General features: G+C 35.1%; 1 protein-coding gene across 1 annotated transcript in view; it reads left to right on the forward strand.

Annotated features, from left to right (window-relative positions):
• The window catches only part of LOC145674439 (chaoptin-like), a 382,085-nt gene extending 373,423 nt beyond the window's left edge, over positions 1 to 8,662 (forward strand). Inside the window, exon 7 of the mRNA XM_081744498.1 lies at positions 1,300 to 8,662. Coding sequence (XP_081600624.1) covers positions 1,300 to 1,640 — 341 coding nt within the window. The 3' untranslated portion in view covers positions 1,641 to 8,662. The remainder of the gene's footprint in view (positions 1 to 1,299) is intronic.
• The last annotated feature ends 5,385 nt before the right edge of the window (positions 8,663 to 14,047 follow it).

A 14,047-nucleotide genomic window follows, 5' to 3' on the forward strand; every position in this document is an offset into this window, starting at 1 on the left:
TGTCAAAATCAGTGTATGGCGATAAAGCGATGGCATTGAAAACTGTTTGCAAGTGATATGAGCGATTCAAAGGCGGTAAAGAGTTGGTTGAAAACGAGCAACGATCGAGACGTCCTTCGACATCAAAAGGAGATGAAAACGTGCAAACGTTGACACAAATGATTTGTTCAAACAGGCGAATGACTACTCAAGAGCTTTCCAAAGAACTAAATGTTTCGTTTGGGTGCGTGAAAAGCATTCTAATTGCGAATTAAATTAGAAAATTGCTTCTTTCTTCACCACGAAAACGCGCCGCGCTGCACTTTGCTTTTCATCCGCAAATCTTTTGGTTTGAAAAAAAATGTTCCTATCTGTCCACATCCACCTTACTCATCAGATTTAATACCATGTGACTTCTGACTCTTCCCCAAAAATTAAAACCGTGCTTAAAGAAAATCGTTTCAACGCCATTGCTGACATTGAGAGCAGCAGAAGGCCCTTGCAAAAATAGCCTTTCAGAAATTCTTCCAGTAGTGAAGTCAACGTTGGGATAGGTGCAACTTTGAAGGAGATTAAGGCAAATTTCGCATAATCTTGTTACTTTGTTTCTCATAAAATTATTCACCGTAGTTTTTGATCACACCTCGTACTCTCGATGAACCGTAGATTGTATGTAAACCAAAAATTGAAAACTTTACTTACATCTAATGGTGGTCAGAATGTTCTTTTCAAATTATTGTCACACGTTCATTGTGAAACGCTGACGTGAACGTATACCACTGACTGAGAAAGAAAAGAGATAATTACGACTCCCGGAAATAACTTTAGGATCTTGAAATGTAACGGTGTACCTATTTTTTATGTTATTTCATATAATGAGAATACTTATATGAACACAATTGCTTTTAATAATAATGAGATTTACTATACCTTTGTTTATTTATTTATTTTTTTTTTTTTTGGTACTTAAAAATTACTATGTGTATCGAGAAATTTGATTTAAGGCTAAGTTTAAGAAAATTCATTTCGTGAATGTTAAGGTTTTATATATATACAATTGTCGAATCTACTTACCAATGCCGAAAGTCGATTTTACTTCATCTCCAGGCGGGTAGTGATTTAAGGACATCATCTTCAAAGAGGTTATGGTACACTAGTGTTTTTGTGAAACTATTAAAAATACTAAATTCCGGTACATATATTTATAATTGATAGTTAAATCATATTATCATGTTTATGATCACTTGAAATTATATTTTCATTTCAGCTCTAATACTTTCATGAATTAATTGCTAATATTTGTGTTTGTTCTTCTTGCAGGTGGTTTAGCTTTACAAGGAAATCCTTGGACTTGCGATTGTAATCTAGTGTGGCTTGGACAATGGTTAAGACGGTGGCTACGAGAAACCTTGCAAATTCATACCATTATTCTAGACAGCGCACAACGAGTCCGTAATTTAGCTCGTGAAGCGACGTGTACGGACCCTAAGACAGGTCAGCAAATGCCCATTCTTGATCTCTATCCTGAGGACTTAAGTTGTCACGTGAAGGCGCTTAGCAAGGGCTCACCTCATTCAGCAGTTTCAAGAACCTCTCTACAAATGGCAGTTGTAGTAGGCGCTGCGTTTGTGGCAGTTGTTGTCGGGCAGTGGAACAGATGATGAAGTGTATAATACTTGTTGGTGTTTGAGAGAAAGTTATGCATCATTTTGAGGTGATATTATTGCCTTTTCATGTGATAGTGGAAGCAACAGGAAAGTTACAAATTTAAATTGAGTTACACTGACGTTATTCTAGTTGATGGCAATCGAAAGAACGTTGTTCCATTAAGTACCGAATTAGTACAAGCAATACTGAAGGGTCTGATTAAAGCACAATGAACAAAAGAAAAAACTGATTCCAAATAACGTTACTGTGTTCCAAAATGCTCATCAGTATTTGCTATCAAGTATTAATATCATAACGTACGTTTGAAAAATGCACAAACATATCAGCATTTCATAAGTTTCGACATCAAACTGTCTAAAAAGCAACACGTGATGATTATTTTAATTATCATGAATTATCCTTTCCGCTAAGCCATCCAATTATATTTGTGTATCATAACTTGTATATAGAACGATCTCTTTGTTTTCAAGATAATGAGGGCATTTTGTATGCGTACAAATTAAAAAAAAATAATAAATTTTCAAAAAGTAAGACAAAATGAACATGTACTTTAAATGCGTTTGTTGCAACAATTAAAGTAACTTCTTACTAGTAATACTAAACTAAACAAAGTGCGCCAAACTACATATTAAATTTAACGCCCTAATGTAACAAGCAGTGGTGCGTTGCCAAAATTCTGTGATATTTTTCTTAAACCTGAAAATAGTCACCTTCTTTTATAAAAAGAGATTAATTACGAAACGAACATAACATCTTATATTTTTCTCTCTTTCTATTATAAAAAATGACCAAGTTCCTGAGACAGGAAAATATATTTAAAAAAGTAAGTGTCAATTAACACTAAGTATTATAACCCAGTGCAAAAAAGTTGCTAATTAGGTTGTACAATAGTTAATTAGAAGATGCAGAACATACTGTAAATACTGATGCTTGTGTATTAATTTGTCTGAATTGTAAAACAGTCAAAGTGAAAATCCCAGTGTGTGTTTTTTTTCTTTACATCTATGACCGTTTGCGCATATGTATTTGCAAGAATTGTGAATATTAAGAATATATTTATTTTGGGGTACTTCCAAATCACTTGGGTATTTTAAGTATATTAATGAAAAATTGCCATCTCGTTCTGAAATAGCAATGTTTCTACGTCGTGTTCAGCTAGTAGCACGAAACGAATCAGGTTTAAACCTTAAAACTCTAAAAAGTGCATAACTGTGTATCATGAACCATATATGTGATATATCTAGGTATACGAGGTGTGTTCAGAAAGTATGGAACCTTTGGTTGGGAAAAATAGGCCATATTTTTATTCATTTGGAAATCCGAAACGCTAATCCTCTTCAAACTAGTTTCCTTGGTAATGCACATATTCTCCCAGCGCTCCTGCCATTGTTGGAAACACTTCTGGAACACAGTTTTTTGAAAGATGAGCGACAGTGCTGTTGCATTCCGCATGATCTCTTCTCACTTAAATCGGGTCGTACTCATAAACCCATGTTTCATCGTCTGTGGTCACTAGGATTCGGATTTTTAGGTCCCAAAAAATTTAAATTAGGATTTTAAAAATTGCATTTTAGGATTTTATAGGTTTTTAAAAACACCGTTTAGGATTTTTAGCGTTATATTACTGAAAACGGAATATTACTACACTTTAAACACTTTGTTAGCTATTTCATACTTAAATGGTAACCTTAAATTAGTAAGCTTTATGCTAACCAGTCTTCTGCGTAATAAAAATAATAAAACTCTTCTTACCTTTGACTTTTTTTTTGATAGCTGAAATATAGTTTAACATATGTATGACCTGTCATACTATAGTAGTAGTAGTAGTAGTAGTGCTAAAAATAAACTTGCTGCCCCACTTATTCACAATCGCAGCCGCAAATTACAAAGAAACATGCTGTGTGAAGGAAACCTTGTTATTGCATTGTTGAAAACTGGTTGACTACGTGTTTGAAAGTATTTTTCAAGTTAAAAATAACTATAAAGAATAATTTAGGACGTTATAGGTTCTAAAAGCTAATTTAGGATTTTTTAGGTCCTAACCCCCCAATTAGGACATTTTAGGTCCTATAAAACTAATACAGTTCTACTTATAGCAACTTGAAATGTAAAGAAAACACGAATTTTTTGCATTCACTGTACAGGAATAAAATAGGTTCGAACCTAAGAATCCAGAGCCTAGTGATCACGGTGTTCAGAAAGTTGGAATCATTGTTTGCATTGTCCAGCATGTCCTGTGCGATGTTCAAACGCCATTTGTTGTGCTCCATTGTTAGCAGCGTCGGTATAAATATTTCGGACACACTCCTCGTGCACAAATTAGTGTTCGAAATTGAGTGTACCGATCCGATGCTTACCCCCTATATCGTTCGCAGTTTCCCGGACTGTGATACGACGGTTCTGCAACACAACGGTCTGCACTTGCTCAATGATATTGCCATTCCTGTTTTTAATGGTTTACCTGAATGTGGTTCACTGTCCACTGATGTACGGCCATCTCTGGAACGGTTGTACTCACCTTTAAGCGTGAGGTTCTCATGGCATCGTGCTCGAAAGCCTGTTGAATCTTGCAAATGGTCTCCACTTGGATATCGCCAAGCTTTTGGCAAATTTGATGCAATATCGCTGCTCAAGTTTTTTTTGTTTGTTTTTTCTGTCAAAAACTGAAATCCGACGAACACTCACTACACGTGTTCACTCGTTGGCCGTCTGCCAGCGACTGACGTTTCCTGCAGGTGAGAAACATTTCATGACTGTACATGAGTGTCCTCTCTACATCTACATTGAAAAAAGGCTCTAGCGCTTCATTGGTTTACGCGAGAAAAAAATAAGGATCAATACTTTTTGAACACAGCTCGCACATATAAAAATAAGTCTAGATTTTTTTGGAGCTGTTAGACTGGCATAACGTAGATATTAATATCGAGATATATGAAGAAATCATAAACAGGACTTAAAACAGTTACTCTTTGGTTTATTTGACTCAACTATAGGGTCGACAACTCTGTTCTTCTTTCATTTGTTGTTTTGTTAACAGATCCAGAAGGTATTTTTTGTACGCAAGAAGGTAATAATAAAATTGTGCTGAATATAATGGCGATAGGTTAGTTTTGTGTCAATGTTTTCTGATTTTCTTTCGAATAGAAGTACAGTATGATATTTTAAAACTTGTTAGTACTTAACAACAAAATGTTGACTCATGGCTACAGAGTTATCATTGTCATACATGATAAATATTTACCGTGTCTTGTTATTTTTAGTTAATATTTGCATTTTACGTTACCCTGTACAACCTGTTGTTTCACTCGTTACCCATTGATTGCAGACCAATATTGTTCCTCACAAAGTAACAGTTATTGCATTATCTATGTTTCGACTCATTTTTGTCTTTTTCCTTGTATATTTATTTTCGAGATGAACATGCCGCTTGGTTTTGTTGTGTTATTCGTTAGACACATACTCACCGAGATAACTACGTATTTTCCAATAATGAAACTGGCTGTAAACATTCAAATCTACAAAAGGCTATACGGATGTAATATACACATTACCTGACTAAAAGAGATGATATTCAGGGTGTTTCCGTAACCTTCGGTAAAAGTTGAAGGAATGATAGAAAATGACAAGAGAGACAATTTAAAATACGTAACCACTATCCAAGAATACGTCTGTTCTGAGCTATAGCCTGCGGAGTTTGTCGGCTTGATAGAAAAGTGTCCATCACTGGAGAGCGAATTGTCAGATAGAAATGTCCAAAGGTTATATAGGGTGCTTCGAAATAAACATCTGGATTTTAAGACTAGTATTTATCAAATTGAACCTACAATCATCAATAATACATCAATGAAAGAGCAACTCAAACAGGTTTTGCTACAAGTGTTCAATGTGAGCACCATTCGTCACACGGAACACATTGAGTCGATAGGCGAGAAAGGTCCATAAACTTTCCGCTGGGAGATGGCACAAAACAAAATCAATTTAGGGGAGTCTCGTTTCAACTATACCATTTCGTGGATATAATGAGTGTTTACATCATCACCACTTCATCACTGAGGACGACACGGTCCAGAAAATCTTCATCATCATGCTGCAACATTTCATTTCCAAAGTTGTCACGTAAACTGTAGTCTGTAGACTTTAGAGCTTTGTAGTAACTGCAAACGATAAGGACGTAGTTTTAAGAGTCTCCCTTATAATTCTGCACACAGACGGTTTCACTGTAACTACAGATTCAGTATTTGCAAAATGTAAAACAGAAAGAGCTTTCTGTTTACTAGGCGCCATCTTCACTACTAGCGCTTTCTAACGGCAGACAGAGGAAACAGTGCATATTCATGCGTACTGCAAAACTGTTCGATTTGCTCTTTCATTTTGTGTATTATTTATAATCGTAAGTTAATTGTGATCAATACTGCAAAGCCTTCAAACACGCTATTCATTTTGAAACACGCTGTATTTCGTTGTTGAACATGTAGAGACCATTAATGTAAAAATGGATGAGGATTTTGAGATACGGAACAACGGTTGTAAAATGGGTCGATTCCATACTATACCCTGCCGAAAATTTGTCGAAATGACAAATCATCGTAACTGAGAAGAAATTGTCGGGTTAAGATTCATCAAAGAAAATATTTCATTGTTGGACCTGTAGAAATGTAAAAATGTATAGGAAACATGAGAGACACAAGGGTAGCTCCACAGAAAAGTAGCATATTCCGTGTGTTAAATAGAAAGTACGACGAGAAAACATTCACTGAAATCACCGTGATTGTTGCAAGAAGAATCGTGTACAATATCATGAGGAAAAGAAAATGTGTGACTGGAAAAAAAGAAATTGGAAAGTTTGCAGGTCTTGACTGCAACTTTAAAAGATGGTGGAAAACGATGAAATAAACACTTTGAGAAAAGGGTTCAATTTTCTAAAATCTGCCAGTAAAGTGGTGTAAACTATTCAAGTGTTTAGTAGTGCGTTGCAATTGCATTGCTGGCATCAAGACGTGCGTCTTACAGTAGCTTAAAAGCGATCTTGGGAAGATGGATCCTTGGAGGAAGTATATTCGACGGGAAAAATAGCTAAGGAAAATAGGAGGGTCTCTGAAATTAATCTCAGAAAATATGCACTGGAGATTATGAAGGTTGCAGTGAACTTTTCTTTAGTGCAGTACACGTCTTTGGCAGCTACTAATCTAACCCAACACCGTTTGCAATATTCACATTTGCCATTAAATGTAGGCAAGTTTGTACTTTGTACACTCATTCATGAAACATATAACCTACTCCCTCCTCTTAAGCTGTACATAATGAGAAGAAATGAAATAAGGCAATAGTGGTTTACAAATCCAAATACATACTGCTTTTTGGTGGAAATACTTTCCAGCCGTCCCTGTCCCCACGGTTTCGGATTTAGGATTTTAGATTTCTGGGCGTCCAGCAGCTCTGGCCATGTTAGCACGTCAAAATTTGAGGGATGACGTCCCTCAGCGAGCACACTATCTGGGGAAAGGGAAGGAAGAAAGGATAGGGGAGGGAGTTGAGTTGAGTTGATTTCGAGTTTAAAGTCCCTTTCAGCAGCAAGGCTATATGAGACGGGACCTACTGATTAACGTGGAATCCGAACCACATGAGCTCCGCCGGGAATCGAATCCGGGTCTCCCGCGCCAAGGATTGGGAAGGAAGAAAGCGATCTGGGACCTATATGTTAGGTACTACCCCGGCATTTACCTAGTGTGAATGAGAAAACCCAGGAAAACCTCATTCAGGGTGGATGGCCTGAAAATGTTTTAGCAATTTTTTCGACCGACGCCCCCATCGGGAATCAAATCCGGGACCGCTCACATCGAAGGCTAGAACGTTAGCGACTACGCTGAGCGGGCCACACCATGGCTTGTTCCAGTTACTTCCAGGGACAAAGTCTCCCGAAGTATTTCTGTTACAGCCCAGCGCTAAGGTACATTAAATTGCCATTACAGTTTGCTATTGCGCGGATAACATCCTATAGTGCAGGCCCCAACATTTTGATGTTGTCCCAGTTCGGACAATTTTTTTTGAAAGAAAGCCTTCCTGTCTTCCATTCATTATTTTATTAATGGAATCTGCAGGTTCAACAACGAAATATTTCCTTTGACCACATCTCGATCCGACAATTCATTCTCCAGGGTTGAACATGTTTGTATCATCCAAACATATTTTCGGCAGAATATATATAAGAAGTTACGTATTTCCGGGCAGTAGTTCTGTGTCTCAAATTGTCTCTTTTATCGTTGTCCATCATTCCTTTAAGTCTAACCCTAGATGACAAAAACACCGTGTGTGTGATTAAGTACATGGTAATAGGTAACATTTAAATTTAACAAGTTATTTTTATTCACTCTGGAAGCTCTTACAGCAAAACTTAATATGAAAAGATAATTTAACACAAAAGTTTCAAATGTTAATATTACTTTGAAACAGGTGATATTCATTTCACAGTGTGAAACTATGGTAAAATTCTAAACTATACGAATTCAATACTGAAACTTGAAGTAGTATATCAACAGTATAATTACTGGTTGCAATAGATTAATAAAATCAAAGAACATATTTCTCGAGCACTGAATTCATAACAAAAAGCCACTGCTCGCAGTTTCTTATTGTTTTTTTTGTGGCGGTAAAGTTTACCCCCCCCCAAAAAATAAATTTAAACCACTTACGGTTTGAATAGGGGATTAAGGAAGGATTACAGAGACTATTCTTGATATACTGAATCAACTGCAAAATACTGTTTCTCAACATCTCTTAGTTTTTGCTCTATGAAAATTAGTATTGAAACCAGAATCTCTAGTAAATTCAACAATTTCCGACTACATCGGCTGCGACATTTGTTGCTATCTATTGTTTCTTTTCTTTGACAATACATTTTGTGATCTGGAATTGTTAATTTAATCTCTTCACGGATATAGCATCAAATGATGCCACGTATTTATCGAGAAAATAATCCGATTTTTTTTTTTTTCACGAAGAAGAGTGCGAATTTTAGGTAAGTAAAAATAAGTACTTCAGAATATTATTTTCACTTACCTTCAGTTCTCACTCTTCTTCGTGAAAAAAAAAATCGGATTATTTTCCCGATAAATATGTGGCATCATTTGATGCCATATCCGTGAAGAGGTTAAGTAATTTTTCGTTTGAATAGAGAGTTAACGGAATACATGTGACCTACTTTTGGCAAGCTGAATTGATTACGAAAAAAAAAAATGCATCTAGATATCTCTTACCGTTTTCACTCTATGGAAATAAATAATGAAACCGAATGTAGTACTAAATTTTAACCACTTCCGGTTTTGGTAAAGTGTGGCGAGTGGCCAGTGATGATACTCTCTTGAGATTCTGAATCGATGACATAAATCCGTTTGTCGCTGAAACCATTTTTTGTCGTGACGTTAAATGTTGAAACCCGAAATAGTTGATTTGAACAGCTTCCTGTTTCAATAAGAGGTTAATGTAGAGACGGAATCTATTCCTGCCAAGCTGAATTGATTCAAAAGAACCTTATCTTAACATTTCTTAATGTTTTTGATCAGTATTACAATCAGTACTAAAATCGAAAGCAATAGTAAATTTGAACTATTTCTTCTTCTGGTAGAATGTTGTGGATACACATATGTTATCTTGAGACGTTGAACCGTTTGCAGAAAATTTCTTTTCGCTATAATCTACCTTTTTTTGTTCTATGGCGATAAACATTGAAACCGGAAATGGTTAATTTGAACCACTTTAGGTTTGATTATTGCTTCAACAGAGGAGATGGTATCTATTCTTGGGACACTGAATCGATTGTGAAAAGACACATCTCGACATCTCTCACCATTTTTGATTCGATATCTGTCGACATACGGATGGACGGACAAAGGTCTTCTATCAGACTTCTACACTTCTCCACAACACAGTTTGGAAGTCTAAAAAAGTACTCTATTTAACATTGAATTTGATTGCATAGAATATCTGGTACATATTGGTGGTACAAAAAATGCTATAAGAATCAACACGTTATATACAAAAGTAAGTGTTTAAAGGTATACCACACTTACTATTATTTAGTAAAATAATCAAATTATTTACGCCAATTTCGTATATTAGTGTTGTATTTAATTGAAATTCATAAACTCGTTGCAGATTTTAATGTTTACAACCAATTTCTTTACATAACCTGTTTTTCTTCTTAAATGAATAATGAATACAGTATAGACTCTATGTGAAGCATATGTCATAAATTTCCAAAATAAATCAAGACTGAACATTTTTATCAATTGGTTATTCTTCCATTAAAGGTTATAACTTTAATCTTTTCGGGATCTATGGTATATATGTATATGCAAAACTAGTCGCATGCGTTTTGAGAAGGAGCTTGTCAAGTTGTTGGGGGGTCATGACGTCATCTATTTGGCTTTCAAAATTACAACGCAAAAGCCATATTTTGTTATCTCGCAATTGCTGTCTAAAATGTTTTATGGAATCCAAGAACACATATATTTGTCGTTAGTAAGACCATCAGATAGAGTACACGTGTTATGACATCTTTCATCCTCATTCTCTCCTCTTTTCTCTACAATTTCCTTATCTTTGTTTACTTTGAGAAAAAAAAAAGATTTTTCAGAAAACAATTCCCCATTTTCCTAGAATTTCCTTTGCCAGTTACATGATACGAAATTAGAATGGTGCCGTTTGGAAGGTTGTTTTATTCTGAAGAGATTGAGGTACGAAAAACGATCCTAGGATAAATATTGATGATGCATTAGCTACTTGACTGGAAGTCTAAAATTTACCTTAAAAATCTTAAAATCCCAAAAGGGTTAAAGGAAGGTGTGATGTGATTGTATAACTATGTATCAATTCATAAGCCGTGGTGAAGAAAATGATAACTAATGGTTGGTTAGAAAATATAACTAAACTAACGAACACAGTGCAGTTGAATATTTACAACTTCCTGTAATGTATTCAAGTGTAAAGTGTTACTAAGGTTGTAAAATTGTGTTCGGTTTTGACGTCTTTACATCATGTTTTAATCATAATTTATTTCGCCATGATTGGCAAGTAATTTGCCTCGAAATATGGAAGTGTCAATGGATTAGGGTGTAAAGTTATTTTATTCCTTTTAACGTAAGAATTGCCTAGCTACCATCTTTAACAATACAGGGTGTTACAAAAATGTATCACAATATTTTGGAAACAGATTATTCACATCAAAATAGAAAAAAAGTTCATATGAACCTGTGTTCAAAAGAGGATAATTTCAGAGTTACAATGTGCCGAAAACGTGAAACAAGTGAACTTGAAAAGTTCATACCTTCAGTACTATGGGACCTATCGTAGTCGGGTCAACACATCGTTGAGGAAATCGTGTGTGAAATATCAAAATATTCATGTTTAAGAATGCTACAGTACTTTGGGTCCATTTTTAGAGAGACAGATGGAGAGCGATCAAGTACTCCAAAACAGCTTCTAAAATGATTATGCAAGTAACAGAGATTCTGAAAGATGAATATTTGAATAGTTCAGATACTAGTTCCTCAGCGATGTCTTGACCCGACTACGATCGGTCTTATAGTAGTGGAACGATAGACCTTGAAAAGTTCATTTTTTCACGTTTTCGACACACTATATTTACGAAGCTATACACTTCCGACCACAGGTCTATTTGAACTTTTTTTTTCTTATTTTGATGTGAGAAGTTTATTCCCAAAATATTGAGACATTTTTGTAACACCCTGTATATGGCAATTGAAATATCTTTCTTCTCTCGTTATGTTTTCTTTCCATCATACGATTTGCCATGTCCCTAATAAGAAGCTATTTCAATTGATGTCCTGACTTATTTTTGTGCTTTCTTTATTTTCTTCAATGTTGGTTGAATTAGAAATACGCTTTATACATATTCACTTAAGGGATGAAGGAATGTGTGATCCTAAATTTAGATACTTCATACCTGAAGTTCTTCTAGACAGTGTATCGCTAGATGAGAGTATAATAAGTAATCAGCGTAACTAACTATTTATTTCAGCTAATGATTTTGTCAACAGTAAATGTTAATTATTGCTGAAAAAAATCTTTATCGCTCCAGTCTTCATAAACTTCCACGAGGGAACTGAATATATACGAAGGATGATCAGAAAGTAAGGTTACAAATGCTGCAGTGAAACGTCTATATATTATTTCACATAACCAACACAGCCAACATATTGCACATACATTAGATTATTTTTCGACATAGTCTCTATATCGGTTGAGACACTTATCGCATCGTGGAATGTTTCAAGATACTCTCCTGGTAAAAATCCTGTCGTTGCGTGTTAAGCCACGTGGTCAGGAAGTGTTTCACCTTCTCGTCTGATGCGAAGCAACGTCTTTCGAGGTGCTCTTTCAAGTACGGAAACAGGCATAAGTCACTTGGAGCAAGGTTCGCGTTGTAGGAAGGGTAGTCAATGATGTCCCAGGAAAACTGCTTCAACAGCGTAGTGGTGCTCTGGACTGTGCTTCTCGTCGGTGACGTTTTCGCTACCAGCCGCAAACTCTCGACAATCTGACGAGACATTACAGTCTCTCCGTAAACCTGTACCAGCTGTCGGTGAATTTCAGCCGCGGGTGCATGTTTCGCTCGCAGAAATCGAATAACTGAGCGGACTTCTCCGCTAGATCATTTTTTGAAACCAATCGCCATTTGTGTTTACTTACAACTAGCGCTGTAGATGGCGGGTTGCTGAAACTTTACACAGTTGCTAGCTCCATGTATTAAAATTACCGCTCACTCCTTTTTTCTCTATTACAGACGAAATTCAAGAAATATCGACCTTGCAACCTTAGTTTCTGATCCTCCTTCGTACAAAACAATTCTGCATGATTTAAAGAAATATCGTTACTGACAATAGATCTTGGTACTCTGAGACTTAAAAAGATGTTACATACGTTATAGACATAATATTTCTGAAACAAAAGTACATTAAAATCCCAGCATATCATTAAAAATGAAAGAAAGAAAAAAACTAGCAATGGTAACGCTTCCGAAAGGGGAGTAATATTGCATATATGACATAATTTATTTTGTTTTCAGATATTCTGGTTCATGTAAATTTAACTGTGTATGCTTGATTAAATCGAAGGAAGTAATATTATTGCTTATTAAAATTATTTAGTGAAATGGTAAAGATTTGGAACTAGATGGCATGGTATTCTACAATTCTGCAAGTTCCAGCAAAAAAAAAATAAATAAATAAAATAAAATAAAATAAAATAATAATAATAATAATAATAATAATAATAATAATAATAATAATGATAAAGGTTTCAACCTAACATCAAAAAAAAAAAAACATGGAATATATAATTAGTGAAAATACAGAAGAAAGTTTAGCAATAATAACTGTGAATATAAGTGTTTACGTACAAGAAAAAAAACAATGGAAAAACGTTCACAATTTGACTCAAGTATAAACTTTTGGTTAAACATAAGTGGTGAAGGAAAAGGGAAATATGGCATTGCGCTTAAACATGTAAATAACACCCCTTTGCCTTCTCGTGAAATCTGTTTACAAATCTGTATTATTTGACTTATTACCATTATTCATGAGAAGTAACCAGGAGTGTAGTTTTATAATGGTATTACTTTTTGATTTCCTTGGAGAATTACATTCTAAAAGCTGCAATAAACATTGTTACAAATACATGTATATACAGGGTGTTACACAAATGTGTCAAAACATTTTGGAAACATAATCCTCACATCAAATAAGTAACAAAAAGTTCGTATGAACTTGTGCTCAAAAGTAGATACTTAAGGAGCTAAAGAGTGCCGGAAACGCGAAACAATTGAATTTTAAAAGTTAATTGCTTCACTACTATGGGATCTATCGTAGTTAGGTTAATACATCACTGATGAACTGTGAACTATCCAAATATCCATGTTTAAGAATGCTCCAGTACTTGCCCACATTTTTTTTTTTTTTTTTTTAGAAAGGTAGGTGGAGAGTGATCAAGTATTCCAAACAGCTTCTCTAAAAATGACTGTGCAAATACCGAAGGTTCTCAAAGATGGATACTTGAATAGTTCACATACTAGTTTCTCAGTTATGTCTTGACCCGACTACGATCGGTCCTATAGTAGTGGAACTATGGACTTAATATTTTTACGTTTTTGGCACTTTATAACTCCGAAACTATCCACTTTTGAGCAAAGGTTCGTAGGAACTTTGTTTTCTTATTTTGGTGAGAGGAATCTGTTCTCAAAATATTATGACATATTTTTGTTGCACTATGTATAACAAATTGTGTAAATTTACTTAATGCTAACAGTTCAATTTGGCAAATTATTTTTTTTTTTTTATTTTAAATTATTTAGCTTATCACATCTTTCGTACAGTTGGTGACGTTT

Source organism: Thermobia domestica, chromosome 17 (assembly GCF_964235325.1).
Source record: "Thermobia domestica chromosome 17, izTheDome1.hap1.1, whole genome shotgun sequence".
NCBI classification, from domain to species: domain Eukaryota; kingdom Metazoa; phylum Arthropoda; class Insecta; order Zygentoma; family Lepismatidae; genus Thermobia; species Thermobia domestica.